The sequence below is a fragment of the Mastigoproctus giganteus genome, chromosome 5 (genome assembly GCF_048544385.1).
Source record: "Mastigoproctus giganteus isolate SK-2022 chromosome 5, ASM4854438v1, whole genome shotgun sequence".
In the NCBI taxonomy this organism is placed as follows: Eukaryota; Metazoa; Arthropoda; class Arachnida; order Uropygi; family Thelyphonidae; genus Mastigoproctus; species Mastigoproctus giganteus.
In genome coordinates, this window is record NC_143579.1 from 147,004,103 (window position 1) to 147,017,924 (window position 13,822).

The following is a 13,822-nucleotide window of genomic DNA, read 5'->3' on the forward strand; positions in this document are numbered from 1 at the left end:
CAACTACTAGTTCCTGTGGGACCAGCGAGTTCTGCCTTGGGGTTTGCTGCTGTGTTGCGTGATGGTCATGTGAAAGTGCTGGCGTTGATGTGGGCAGCTGAAAGCTTGATGGGCCCCTCAATTTAGATCCTTCGAGGGCATCCACCCTGTCCTTCAAGCTCTCATATAGGCCCATAATCATCCAGTTCCTTTGTGACCACATCATAGTATCCAATCAAATTGTCAGACAATACTTCCCCTTATCAAACCCATGCTGTGCATGAATTATTACCGCTGTCTTGTCTAGATGATCCTGCAATGCTTCTTTAACCCGTTATTTTCCCTGAAACAGAAGTCAAGCTAACAGGTCTGTAATTACTCATGTGACCCTTTAATCCTCCTTTGTGAATTGGAGATAGATTTGCACACCTCCAGTTCGTGCGGACTTCCCGAGTCCAAAGATGCTCTCATAATTACGGCTAAGGGTTTCCTTAAATCCTTTGCTACCTCCTGTAATATAACTGGATAGATCCTATCCACCCGAGATGCCTTTCTCATATTTAACTTCAACAATTTCTCCTCCACTTTGCTCAGTTATTACAAAATCATTAAGCACCCTGCTGGAGTGTGATAAACATCTGGCCCTCTCCTCCTTGAATAACTACTCATGTCTGAATATACATGCAAAATACTCATTCAGTTTGTCAGTTACCTGAGCAGAGTCCTCAAAAGTCGAACCAATCATATCAAGTGGACCAATCTGATTCATCTACTTCCTTTTAGAGTTTATATAAGTAAAGAAGTCTTTTCTTTGCATCCTTTGCCAAAGATTGCTCATAATTTGTCTTCGCCTGCCTAACCTCCTTTGTGACTTGATTACAGACTAGCTTATATCTACCATAGGCTTCTGTATCATCTGATAATTTATATGCATCCCAAAAATTTTTCTTCTCTGTCACAAGTCTCATTAGTTCATCTGACATCCATTTGGGCCTAAACCTAGAATAGCATTTTTTAGTTGGAATAAAAAGCCTAGTAGCTTCCAAGATTACTTCCTTGAATGCTTCCCATTTACAATTTGCTGTTGGCAACATCATCAGTTGATCCCTGTATCACTGTATAGAACTTAAAAAAGTCTCTGAGACCACTGAAGTCACCTTTACCTCTTTGAATAAATCTCATATCAGTGCACTGGCCCACTCTTATTTCTCTGTATAATTGTTCATTGTACTTATCAGAGTCATTAGACCTATAACAAACTCCTACCCTCATTTTTGCTTTACCAGTGCTTAAGTCACAACAAACAGACTCAACATTGCATTGTCCTCCAACATCAATTGGATGAACTTCCTTAGATTTTGTTTTTTAACTAACCCCTCCTCTCTTCCTACCCTGTCTAACCTTTCTGTACACATTATACTCCCCAAATTCCAATTCTGCCCTGTTTATATCTGTGTGACACTATGTCTCTGATATCCCAACAATATCTGCCTTTGATGTCTTGACCAGCACTTCAAATATGTCAATTTTATTTACTATACTTCTAGCATTAGTGTATATGCAAGTGTACATGCACCTGTTCTTACTCTTAGTTACTCAACATAGCTCATATATTTATTTGTTTCATGACTCAGCAGTTCCTGCAATCCCCAGCAGCTTGCTTTCCGGGCTGCTGCTCATTCCAATAAAAGCAGTGCAAGAATCATTTCCACCTCTGCCTGTGGCTACTCTATACCTATTAGTCTGTGAATCCCCCCAAACTAGCAGTTTTCCAACCCACCTAACATTGCCTCGATAGCATCAACAAATATTCTTGCACCCTTTCTATTTAAGTGTACCCCATCCCTGTAGAAGCAATCTCTACTGTTAACAAGCAGAGACCACGCTGAGGAAAATGCTACCCCATGAGTCCTGCACAATTTCTCAAGGGCTGAACTGATTGACAAGGCTCTCATCATATACTCCCTCCTATTGTGTCTGTCGGCAGAATTGCAGACACTTTCAAATTTAGTCCTAACTTGCGACCTTTTTTCTATGTGACCTGTACTTGCTAAGAAAAAAAAATGCAGATCTTCTACACTTAATGTCACTATTGCCAACGTGTACAACAATATCACCTTTTGTGCCCTTCAAAGATATCTGCTCTACAACATCATCAACTTTTGCCCCTGCCTGACATCCCTACTCCTATTCCATCTATCCTTTTTGCACAATATATTTCCCATTTCTCCAACAATCGAGTCACTGACAATAACTAGCTTCTGTGAGACCAGTGCATTCTGCCCCGAAGATTGCTGCTGTGTTGCCTGGTGCACAAGAGTGAGCTTTGGGATTGAGTTATTATGCTCTGAGGTGAAAGTAAAATGAACAAGGTTGAAATTTTCACTGTTATAAATGATTCCAAAACTAGGGCCATAAATTCAAATTACTGGGAGAAAGATTAAGAATGAATTGCAGAAAATTTTATTTTAGTCAGCATGTTAATTGCTGGAATAAGCTGCTTCCATGGGTGATTGAGGCAGATGGCTTGTATTTAGTTTCTCTTAAGAGTTTAATTAACTTCTGGTATCCCCTTTCCTAAAGAATTTCTCACGTATAAACATTGATGCAAAATACCTATTCAATTTGTCAGAACTTGAGCAGGATCATCAACACATTGACATCAAGTGGCCGAATGTGATTGAGTCTCTCCCTTCTACTGCTAATAAAAGCAAAACAAGAACTATACATGACAGATACCACCTCCCCCTCTCATCATGGAATTAATTTAAGAGCAGGTGCACATGAGAAGTATAACTGGTCTGTCCAGTTATTGACAGAATTACTGTTTTTTTTGGGAGGAGGGGGGGGTTATGTTTTAATTTAAATATGACATTGACAAATGGTAATTTGTTTGAGATATTGCAAATAATTCTTTTTGTAGAAAACACTACACAGGAAACTGAAGAGGCTGTTTTTCTATATTTGGAATATGCTAACATGAAATCCAACGAGGGCTTAGTATTCCATCAGAATATTTTGTAGTTAGTTATATTCAATAACAGAATAAGATGCATGCTTTAGACACTGCATGAGAGGAAATAAATACAACTTACCGAGATAAACAAAATGCAGCCAAGTGTAATCTACTGCACCAAGAATATAGCATGGGGGGAAAAAAAGTGAAACAAAACACATTCTGCTTTTTGAAATGTGGAAAAAGTGCTCAGGAGCTACTAATTTCTTGTTATGTTTCTGACCAGTCCATAAATATTCTTAATTAATTAATATGGACACAAGAACCTCAAAGCTGATTAATGCATTAATTACACAGGATTGAGATAAAACAAAATTAATTGTTAATTAATACAACAAACTTTTCATAGAATTATAAATAAACAACAAACTTTTAAAGGGCTTATTTATATTCATATTTGTACATACCTTTAAGGAACAAACTGTGAGTGGCCGGTCAAATTCAATATCTCCTCTAAAGACAGCCATATCATCAACCACTTCTAAGAGCTCATTCTTCACTGTTTTTAAGTATTCACCATGGTGTCCATATACTTCAATAACTCTGGCTTCTGATAATACAGAAATGTGTTGTATCTGATGGGATATTTGGGATGATAACAGTAACTGGCAAGCAGGAACAGTAAGATATCCAGTGGAGCCATTATCTGGTGCCTCTAATAATAGACAATTTTCTGCTTTCACTGAATCTTCAACGTCAGTGCTAAAACCAAATTAAAAGTTATGAAAGGGTATACTGACTATGCAGCTTCATATATTTCATATATTCTATAATTAAGCATTAATCCCATACCAACAAAAGAATCTTTGGCAAGCCTATATTACATTAAGAGATATATAGGATAATCAGTTAGTTGCTACGTATTGTTAAATGCTACTGTAGAAGCACAAAATCAAATAGAATACTGTATTTGAAATATTTATTTATTTTTTTAGAGAATCTGATAACATTTAATATTCTGCATGATAATTTTGTTTGGTTTAAGCATGTAATGGTTGGGCAGATGGGTATCAACACTTGTTCAGAGATGGTGTTAAGTAAAACAAGTATGAATGCAATTACATTATGAATCCATTAATTACTGCAAACAAGATCTGGATCTGTGGCTCATAAAACACAATAAAAACCATCCACTTCTGTCTCTGATGAGAATGTTAAGGTAGCCTTGTTTACAAAGTCATAAAAGAAATTAATTACAGTATCTGGGTAAAATTTTGAAACAGAACCAAAGTTGAAACCCAATCTATGGGTTTCAAGGTCTGGAAGAGTTTCTCAAAGAACATTATTCAGTCAGATGAAACCATTTTTCGAGTTGGAGGCCTTCTTAACAGGCACAGCAGTGATTAGTGGGGATTACAGGATCCATAAGAAACAGCGGAGAAGAACCAAAGTCATCCTAAAGTTAGTTCAGAAGGATGAATGGTGGAACTTTCTGGCTATACATTTTAAAATGCATGAATTCAGAAATATATCTCAATATGCATCAAAATTTTGCTTTTCCCAAAGTCACATATTGCCCAAATAAAGGGGAAGCTATCTTTATGGAGAATGGCACTCCACTACAACTTCAGTATTTCTCTACAAAACTGACAAACATTTATTTACCTAACAGATGAATTAGCAGACTTTCAACAGAGTGGCCTACAAGGAGACTTGATTAAACCTCGGTGGATTTTTCCTTTTAGGGACGGGTCACAGAAAAAGATTTTAAATAAATATCCACTAATCGTTGTGCCAGATGGGTTCACATCATATCAACAAAGATACATTAATAATAATGTCTTATTGTTGATCATATCTAATCAAGAATCAAATATGATCAACAATCCTCTATTCCACAGGCTAGCACATAGGATGGCATCAACAGTTTTCTTGCAGTATTAAGTGTAAGAATTATCAATGATAATTCTAAGTCTAAGAATATATCAATGAGATGCTGAATAAGTTTAAGCAAAAGATAAGCAAAAAACTTAACAAGAGGAATTAATGATGGCTATTGTCTAGTTCTTCTGGGAGGGGGGTGGAAATGTGTCAGCCAACCTTATTTCAAATAGCAGAAGCCTGCCAAGAACATTTGAGAAGAGTTTGGAAATTGCATGTGAAGGTTTAATGTGAAGCAACTTCTTGAGTGGAACCCAATTTATGTTTTCTGCCACTGTTGTATAAGAGATAGCATGTTAGCAAAGGAATTAGTTATTGTTGGTGACTCTATTGTCAGGAAGATGGGGAATATACTATGCAAGAAGGGTAGGTGGAACAGGACCAGGGTATGTCTACCAGGGGCAAAAGTTGATGCCATTGTAGAGCAGATGTCTTTTAAGGGCACAAAAGGTGATATTGTTGTATACTTTGAAACTAATGACATTAAGAGTAAGAGATCTGCAGATTTACTCAACAAGTACAGGTCAATGTTGAAAAAAAGTCACGAGTTAGGATTGAATGTGAAAGTGCCTGCAATTCTGCCCAGACTCGATAGGAGGGAGTATATGATGAGAGCCATGTTGATCAATTCGGCCCTGGAGAGACTGTGCAAGGCTCAAGGAGTAGAATTTTTTTTCAGCCTGGTCTGTGTTGTTGACAGGAGAGACTGCTTCTACAGGGATGGGGTACACTTAACATCAGATCTTAAGATCAGGATAGGAGTTTGAAAAACAAAGTCAAAATCAAAATCCAGTGTGAAGAATGATTGTTCATAATATCAAAAGTTCATAAAGGTAGTGGACCCACCAAGAGCTTGGAAGCTGATCAGATTAAGAATTCCTTGCAGTGCCAATGTGATACTAACTTCTCAATTGAGGAAGTTAAAGAAATTTGAATCATTAGTATTAACAGTTGCAAATGATGCAAAAAAACAGCACATACCAGCCAAAGGAAAAAAAAAAAAACACACACACATTTCACATATAAATCTCCTCCAATAGTTTGTCTAGTTCTTCCTTTAATTTATTCAAATTATTAACTTCCATATCAATGGATGGAAGCTTGTTCTGGCTAGGTGCCACTCATCTGGGAAGGATTTTGATTACTGTCCGGAATTTTCTGGACAATGAAAAATAATGTCCAAACAAGAAATAATTGCCACACTTATGCTAACTATTCGGCCCGCTAATAACTCTGCTTACATTGCATTCAAACGGCATCCCTCATAGCTTCTTCCCATTCCTTGTGGGTAATCAAGCAATAGTATTGTGTTTAACGTGCTTCAACAGCTGAGGTCTTTTTGCATGGACTAGCAAGTATCTGACTCCGGTGGTAGGAATAGTTTTTGGAATTTTTCCACCTTCACCAGTTTTGAATAATAATCTCGCCTGTCTCTTCTGAATTATGAACAACATTCATGTAAAGCATAAAATCTAATTGGTATATTCTATATTTACACTTCTCTGAATCTTCTGAGAAGTTTCAGCAGAGAACTGCCACGAAAATTAAAATTCCATCTAACCTCAATGTTTTACTGACATTTCATGTCATTGCATTCTAAGTTTTCTCTTAATATTTAAAAGTGTACATATCATCACCAATTGAAACAAAAAAATAAAGGTAGCTATTTAAAAAAATCCTGAGCTCATAATAATAAGAAACTATATTGAATATTTAAAATTTTTAAACTTAAATGTAGATTTATTAACTTTGTAAATATTTCTAATATTTCAGAATAACGCCCTATCCAAAATGCCAAAAATAAAATCTCAATTTAGTAGTGAATTGCAAAGAAAATTTCCTGCATCTGTACCTGGAAAGAGTCTGCAGGAAGCTAAATGCACTATATTTAGTTCTGCAATATCCGTTGCCAACAAAGGTCCTGCTGATTTACAGTAAGATAAGGACTGTAAATCAGTTTGGATCATTTGGAGTCAGATAAGCATAAAACAGCGAACCGTCATTGTTTTCATTGACTTTAAGTCTGCTTTCGACTGTGTCCACCGGCCTGCCTTACGGAAACTACTAGAGGTTGAACATGTACCTCGAAAAGTCATCACACTCCTCCAAACTGCATACAACGGTTTAACCAGCCAGGTGCGCATCCAGAACGATTTATCTGAGGAATTTACCATCCAAACTGGAGTCCGCCAAGGGGATGTAGCCTCCCCATTGCTTTTCAACATCGTGGTCGACGCCATTATGAGGCAAGCATTCAGAAACAGACAGGGCATACAATATGACAAGGATCACTATGTGACTGACCTGATGTTTGCTGATGATAGTGCTATCCTTGCCGGTAACGACGCTGAAGCCACGGACATCCTCTACGACATTGCCCGCATTGCCCGGCCATACGGTTTGAAGATCAATGCTGGTAAGACAAAGGCCCTGACAACAGATGGGTCGCAAGCCACCATCTATCTCGAAGGCGTCCAGATCGAGCAAGTGCAGGACTTTAAATACCTTGGGTCGCTGGTCCAGGAGAAGAAAGTTGCATCCACCATGGAAATCCACAGCAGAATTGGACAGGCGGCCACTGCGTTCGCCTCGCTCAAATGGTGTCTATGGAAGAGGACCAACATTTCCACAAAGACTAAAATCCGACTCTTCCGGACTTTGATCCTGCCCATTCTTCTTTACGGATCGGAAACATGGATTTGTCTCAAGTTAGATTTGAACAAACTTGAGGTATTCCAAATGCGATGCCTGCGGCAGATCTTGGGCATCTCTCTTCGCGACCGCATCACTAATGATACCATCCGCGCCAGATGCCAACAGCAACCAACCAGTGCCGACCAAATCCGGAAGCGAAGGCTCAGATGGTTTGGCCACGTATGTAGAATGGGCACGAACAGAATACCATCCACACTCCTTTGGAGACAACGACCCACCCAATGGAGCATCCAATGGACCGCGCCTAGGAAAACGTGGGCCAAGCAAGTGGAAGATGACTTGAAGAGCCGACGTCTCGACCTTAACCAGGCCAGGACTGAAGCCATGGATCGTAAGGTATGGAAGAACATCACAGAGCAAGTCCGAAACCCTGCGGCACCTACAGCAGCATACTGGTTGCGTGGCCAACCGCCTCCCCCAGCTGCCAGCTAAGGACCAAAGAAGAAGAAGAAGAAGCATAAAACAATGTTTGGAATCAAAGTAACAATTTACATTTCAGTGACATTTTTATAAGAGAAAATAGTTCGGAGATAAACTATTTTCTATTTCAGAGAGGCAGGTAATCATGGTAGAGTAAAATTGTTTCCAATTTGTATTCAATACTTTAGACTATAAGAATGGAGGAATTCAAACCAAATTATCAGATTTAAAAAGTGTATAAAACGAACAGTCAACCATGGTATCAAATATCATACTGGAAGTGTTGAACGAACATCGCATCAAAATGTATCTTTTACAGGTGATAACTGTAACACTAATTTTAGTGGTCGAATGAACAAAAACTGGGAACAATGTTTTTTACAAGTTGAAAAATGGGCTTACATCTTCCTTAATGGGTGTTGGTTGTCTTGCTCACATCTTGAATAACAGCGTTCATTGCAGAATGAATACTCTTCCATTTCATATAGAATCTATTGTTTTAAAAATCTATACCGTAAGCAGTGATTATAGTGATCACAAATTGAATTTTGTGAAAGCTTGCAAATTGAATTTTGATTCAAATAAACGGAGATTCTAATTAGCGAAAATTTACGAATATTATCCAGAGACTATAAAAATAAAGATATAAAACACAAATTTACACTTTATTGCCAAATTTTATTTCAAAATTTATTTTATTTGCCAAAGTTTATTTCAAATTAAATGTGGGTGAAAATTGGAAGAATATCGTATTATTATCCATAAGGTTAGCAAAATAAAAATAAATTTATACTTATGTACATAGCTTAATTAATATACATATTAATTAAATATAACACTTTGTAATATGATTATAATTTTAAATAGTCACTTATTTTAGATTTCTTTAAATTATCTCGACTAAGTCTATTTATAGATTTTTCAATATTGTATAAAGGTCACTTGCACTAGTTTCTTCCAACTATCTCCTCAGGATGGATATAGCTTCATGAGTTTGCTGTTCTGTAACTAGAATTTGTTTGGGTTCACCTTCATTTTCCTCCACCTTGGCAAAATTATCAGTAACAGGGCGGGCAATTTCTTTTCCTGTTAAAGCTGTAGTAACCGCCCATTTATATTAGATTGTACAAACAAAAAGGCCGAATAAACCGAAAACTGCAAATAAATTGTTTTTACTGTTTTATGGTTGTGACTTCTAGAAATGTGCTTCAGAAAAATATCACAGAGGCATTCAAAATTGATTCTTATAACCGAAAATGTGATTCTGATAAATGATGAAAATGTAGTGCATTTTATTAATTTGAATCAGTTCTTTGAAATTTGATTCTCTAAAGCTGCTGATTCTAATAACCAGTGATCACTATAACTGTCGTTTACAGTAATTACTTTTCTTGTTATACAGTAGGGACTGAGGAATAAAAGAATTTTGTCAAATTACGGACATTGAATATAAGGAACTTCTCTACTACAGCAAAACAAGATGGCTTGCTTTATTTCCAGCCATTCATCAAGTGCTTCAATTATATGGGTAACCCCAGAGAAATGTACCAGCTGTGTGGTAATTACACTCAGGATGGTAGAGAATGAAAGAGACCTGGGGTAATTGTGCAGTCAGATATGAAGTTTTCTGAGCAGTGCAGACAGGTTTCAAGAGCAGGTCATGGGGTCCTGTCAATGATATACAGGAATTTTGCTAGTCGAAAGAAGGTGATTATTCCTTTGTATAAGGCAATTGTCAGGCCACACCTTGAGAACTGCATACAGCTCTAGAGGCTTCATTTTAGGAAGGTTGTAGAGTTGCTATAACAAGTACAGAGAAGGGCAATAAGATTGGTGAGGAGAATAAAGGGGTGCTCTTACCAAGAAAGGCTTAAATTCTGCAAACTGCAGTGTCTGGAGACTAGGCACCTGCGAGCTAATCTGATTGAGGTGTATAAGGCCTTGAATGAGTTCAGCAGGCTCAATGCTGATGGGATACAAGCAATCGCCGTATAACATGGTACTTCTACAACATGGTTTCGTTCTAACATGATTGATAAATTGTAGCAGTCCTCGCAGAACACAGTACTTCTACAACAAGGTTTTGCTCTAACGGTTTGAGAATTGTGGAAATCTCGCATAACACTGTATTTTTAAGCTTTTGTGCTTTTTTTTTTTTTTTTAATCCCTGCTATTGACTCACTAGTCGTTATTGCCTTCGTGATATTTTTCTATTCAAGTCATTTGCCCTTGCATCCTTCCTATTTGAAACGAAATGGTGTTGATATTGATGATTCAAAATTTTTTGATCAATAGTGCAATTTAAAATCTTTCATTTTAAATTGCACCATAAAATGCAGTAATGGTAATTTCTGTAATGATACTGAAAGATTGGCTCATGAAAAATTGAGTTACTTTTTCAATGAATGTCAAAATATTGAATTTCGGAATTGTAAAGGTTTCAATGTTCTTTTTTACTTTAGCAGGACATAATGCTAATGTTCAGTGTACATTTTTATTGATCAGTACACAGTGGATGAAGGAAAGAAATTGACTGAATGTAGATTCAGATAAAGGAATACTATTAATGCAACATAATTTTAAAAATTTCAGTTGTGGCAATTCCATGAATATCTGTTGACAAAGACAGGTCTTCTAAATTTAATTGGAAAATCTGATGGCTAAGGTAAAGAAAGCCAACACGAGAACGATGAGAAATGTCAGACAACTTATGCAGAAAATTAGTTTCCCGACACCAGACTCTAGCGCTGCTCACTCAGTAAACAGACGGTAGGTGTTATCGGTCTGGAGCCGAAATCGAGAAGAATATATTCATTGACAGGTAGGCGTGGCAAATGATGAAATGATTGGTGGTGGATGCGACAGGCGACAAGTTACTGTGTAGTCATTGGTTGGCATTATAATGTGTATTTATGAGTAAAGAAGTGCATAATAGTTTTGTGATGAACGGTTAACAGGTAATAGTAGTGATGAATCTTTTAAAGATGAAAGAAATTTTTAAGGAAAATAAAACGTTAGTTGATATTTTGATGAAAACTAAATTAATAAAAGTTTCGTTCTGTTCATTTTTATGTTCTTCATTATGCTTTTTTTTTTTTTCTCATTGTTAAAAGCAGATTTTTGGAGTTCATGAGTGTTTTTACTATACTGTTGATTTAGATTTGGTTACGAAAAAAGGAAAAGGTTTCTTTATTTTTCGTTATATCTCGTAACCTGACCTTAAAAATAAAAGTACAGTAATAAAAAATTAATCTTTTGTTAATAAACAATTTATGCACTAGTCCACCCATGATTCTAAAGAAAAAAGGTTAGGTTACCCCTCCATTTTTGAGGGGGTTCAAGCTCCCATGGGATTCAAGTGGAGGTAACCTGACCATTTTTGACCATTATGGAAAGCGTTCATTAGGGCAAGTTACCATTAGTGCTTCTGAGTGATACTAAACCGATGTTATCGCACCAATCAGCACATCATTTGCCACGCCTACCTGTTAATCAATATATTGTTCTTGACTTTGCTCCAGACCGATAACACCTACCGTCTGTTTACCGAGCGAGCAGCGCTAGAGTGCCGTATTGGTAAAATTAATTTCCGCACATCTATTCTACAATCTGTCTTTTCTTAATTTGAATTTATGCCCCCTTAGATTCGTAATCTGAACAAGTGGAAGGATCCCATCAGAATTCAGCGTGCTCAACCCATTCAAGGCCTTATATACCTCAATCAGATCACAGCGCAGGTGCCTAGTCTCCAGCCACTGCAATTTGCAGAACTTAAGCCTCTCTTGGTAAGAGGATCCCTTCATTCCCCTCACCAATCTTGTTGCCCTTCACTGTACACGCTCAAGTAAATCTACATCCTTCCTAAAATGAGGCCTCCAGACCTGTACGCAGTACTCAAGCCGTGGCCTGACCATTGCCTTATACAGAGGGATAATCACCTCCTTTTCCCTGCTAGCAAAATTCCTATATATCATTGACAAAACCCCATGACCTGCCCTTGCAGCCTGTCTGCATTGCTCAGGAAACTTCATATCTGCCTGCACAATTACTCCCAGGTCTTTTTCATTTTCTACCACCTTAAGTGTAGTACCACACAGTTGGTACGTTTCTCTGGGGTTACTTCTACCCATATGTAGTACTTTGCATTTGTCAAGGTTAAACTTCAGTTGCCACTTCTTAGCCCATATGCCCAAATTATCTAGTATCTAGATCCTGTTGCAGTAGCACACTGCCATTACTGTCATTAACAACCCTGCCAACCTTTGTATCATCTGCAAACTTCGACATTAAGCCTGATATACCTTCATCAATATCATTGATAAATATACAAAACAACAGTGGACCTAACACCGAACCCTGTGGGACTCCACTAATAACATTAGTCCAAGAAGAGCAGCACCCATTGATTACCACCCTCTGTCTTCTAGCACTTAACCATCCTTTTATCCATTGTAGCAACTTACTCTTAATACCATTCTGCTCCAATTTGTACAATAGTCTTCCATGCGCAACAGTGTCAAAAGCTTTCCTGAAATCCAAATATATGATATCAAAATTATTTTTCGCATCCAGTTCCTTTGTAACCACATCATAATATCCTATCAAATTTGTCAGACAAGACTTTCCCTTAACAAACCCATGCTGTGTCTGAATTATTGCTGCAGTCTTGTCTAGATGATCCTGCAATGCATCTTTAACCAGTGACTCCATTATTTTACCCGGAACAGAAGTTAAAAACTAACTGGTCTGTAATTACTCGTGTCACCCTTCGATCCCCCTTTGTGAATTGGGGATACATTTGCACATCTCCAGTCCGTGGGAACCTCCCCTGAGTCCAAGGATGCTCTCATAATTATGGCTAAGGGTTTGCTTAGTCGCTTTGCCGCCTCCTTTAATATAACTGAATAGATCCCATCCACCCCAGGTGCTTTTCTTACGTTTAACTTCAACAATTTCTCTTCCACTTTGCTCTCAGTTATTACAAAATCATTAAGTATCTTGCTACAATTTGATAACCTTCTGCCATTTTCAAACCTTTATAATTCCTCATGTGTGAATGTAGATGCAAAATACTCATTCAGTTTGTTTGCTATCTGAGCAGGATCATCAACAGTCGAACCATCAATGTCAAGTGGACCAATCAGATTCATCCCCTTCCTTTTAGAGTTTATATAAGTAAAGAAATCCTTGCTGTTTTTCTTAGCATCTTTTGCCAAGGTTTTCTCGTAATCTGCCTTCGCCTGCCGAACCTCCTTTGTGACCTGATTACAGATTAACTTATATCTGCCATAGGCTTCTGAGTCGCTTGATAATTTATATGCATCGCATGCATTTTTCTTCTCTGTTACGAGTCTCATTAGTTCATTTGACAACCATTTAGGCCTAAACCTTGAACAATATTTCTTAATAGGTATGAACCTTTTAGTAGCTTCCACGATTAATTCCTTGAATGCTTCCCACTTAGAATTTACTGTTGGTAACATCGTCAGTTGATCCCACTGTACAGAATTTAAAAACTGTCGGAGACCACTGTACTCTCCTTTACGGAAGCAAAAACCCTTTCCTTTACCCCTGATGGTAATTAAATCTTTAAGTAAATCCCACGTCAGTACACTGTGATCACTGCCACCTAGTGGTTCTTTTATCTGCAAATTCCTAATACATGAATGATCACTGCTGATAACCAGATCAAGAGTATTACTTTCTCTGGTTGCCTCTCGAACATGCTGCTGCAGAAAACAATCATCCAATAAATCCACAAAAGTCTGACTAGTGTGTGAATGCCCAACCCACAAGTTCCAGTCAATATCT

The 13,822-nt window shown here is 37.5% G+C and overlaps 1 protein-coding gene across 1 annotated transcript in view; it reads right to left on the bottom strand.

Annotated features, from left to right (window-relative positions):
• The window catches only part of LOC150085753 (uncharacterized), an 84,702-nt gene that overhangs the window by 62,799 nt on the left and 8,081 nt on the right, over positions 1 to 13,822 (bottom strand). Inside the window, exon 2 of the mRNA XM_090374219.1 lies at positions 3,403 to 3,697. Coding sequence (XP_090230345.1) covers positions 3,403 to 3,697 — 295 coding nt within the window. The remainder of the gene's footprint in view (positions 1 to 3,402; positions 3,698 to 13,822) is intronic.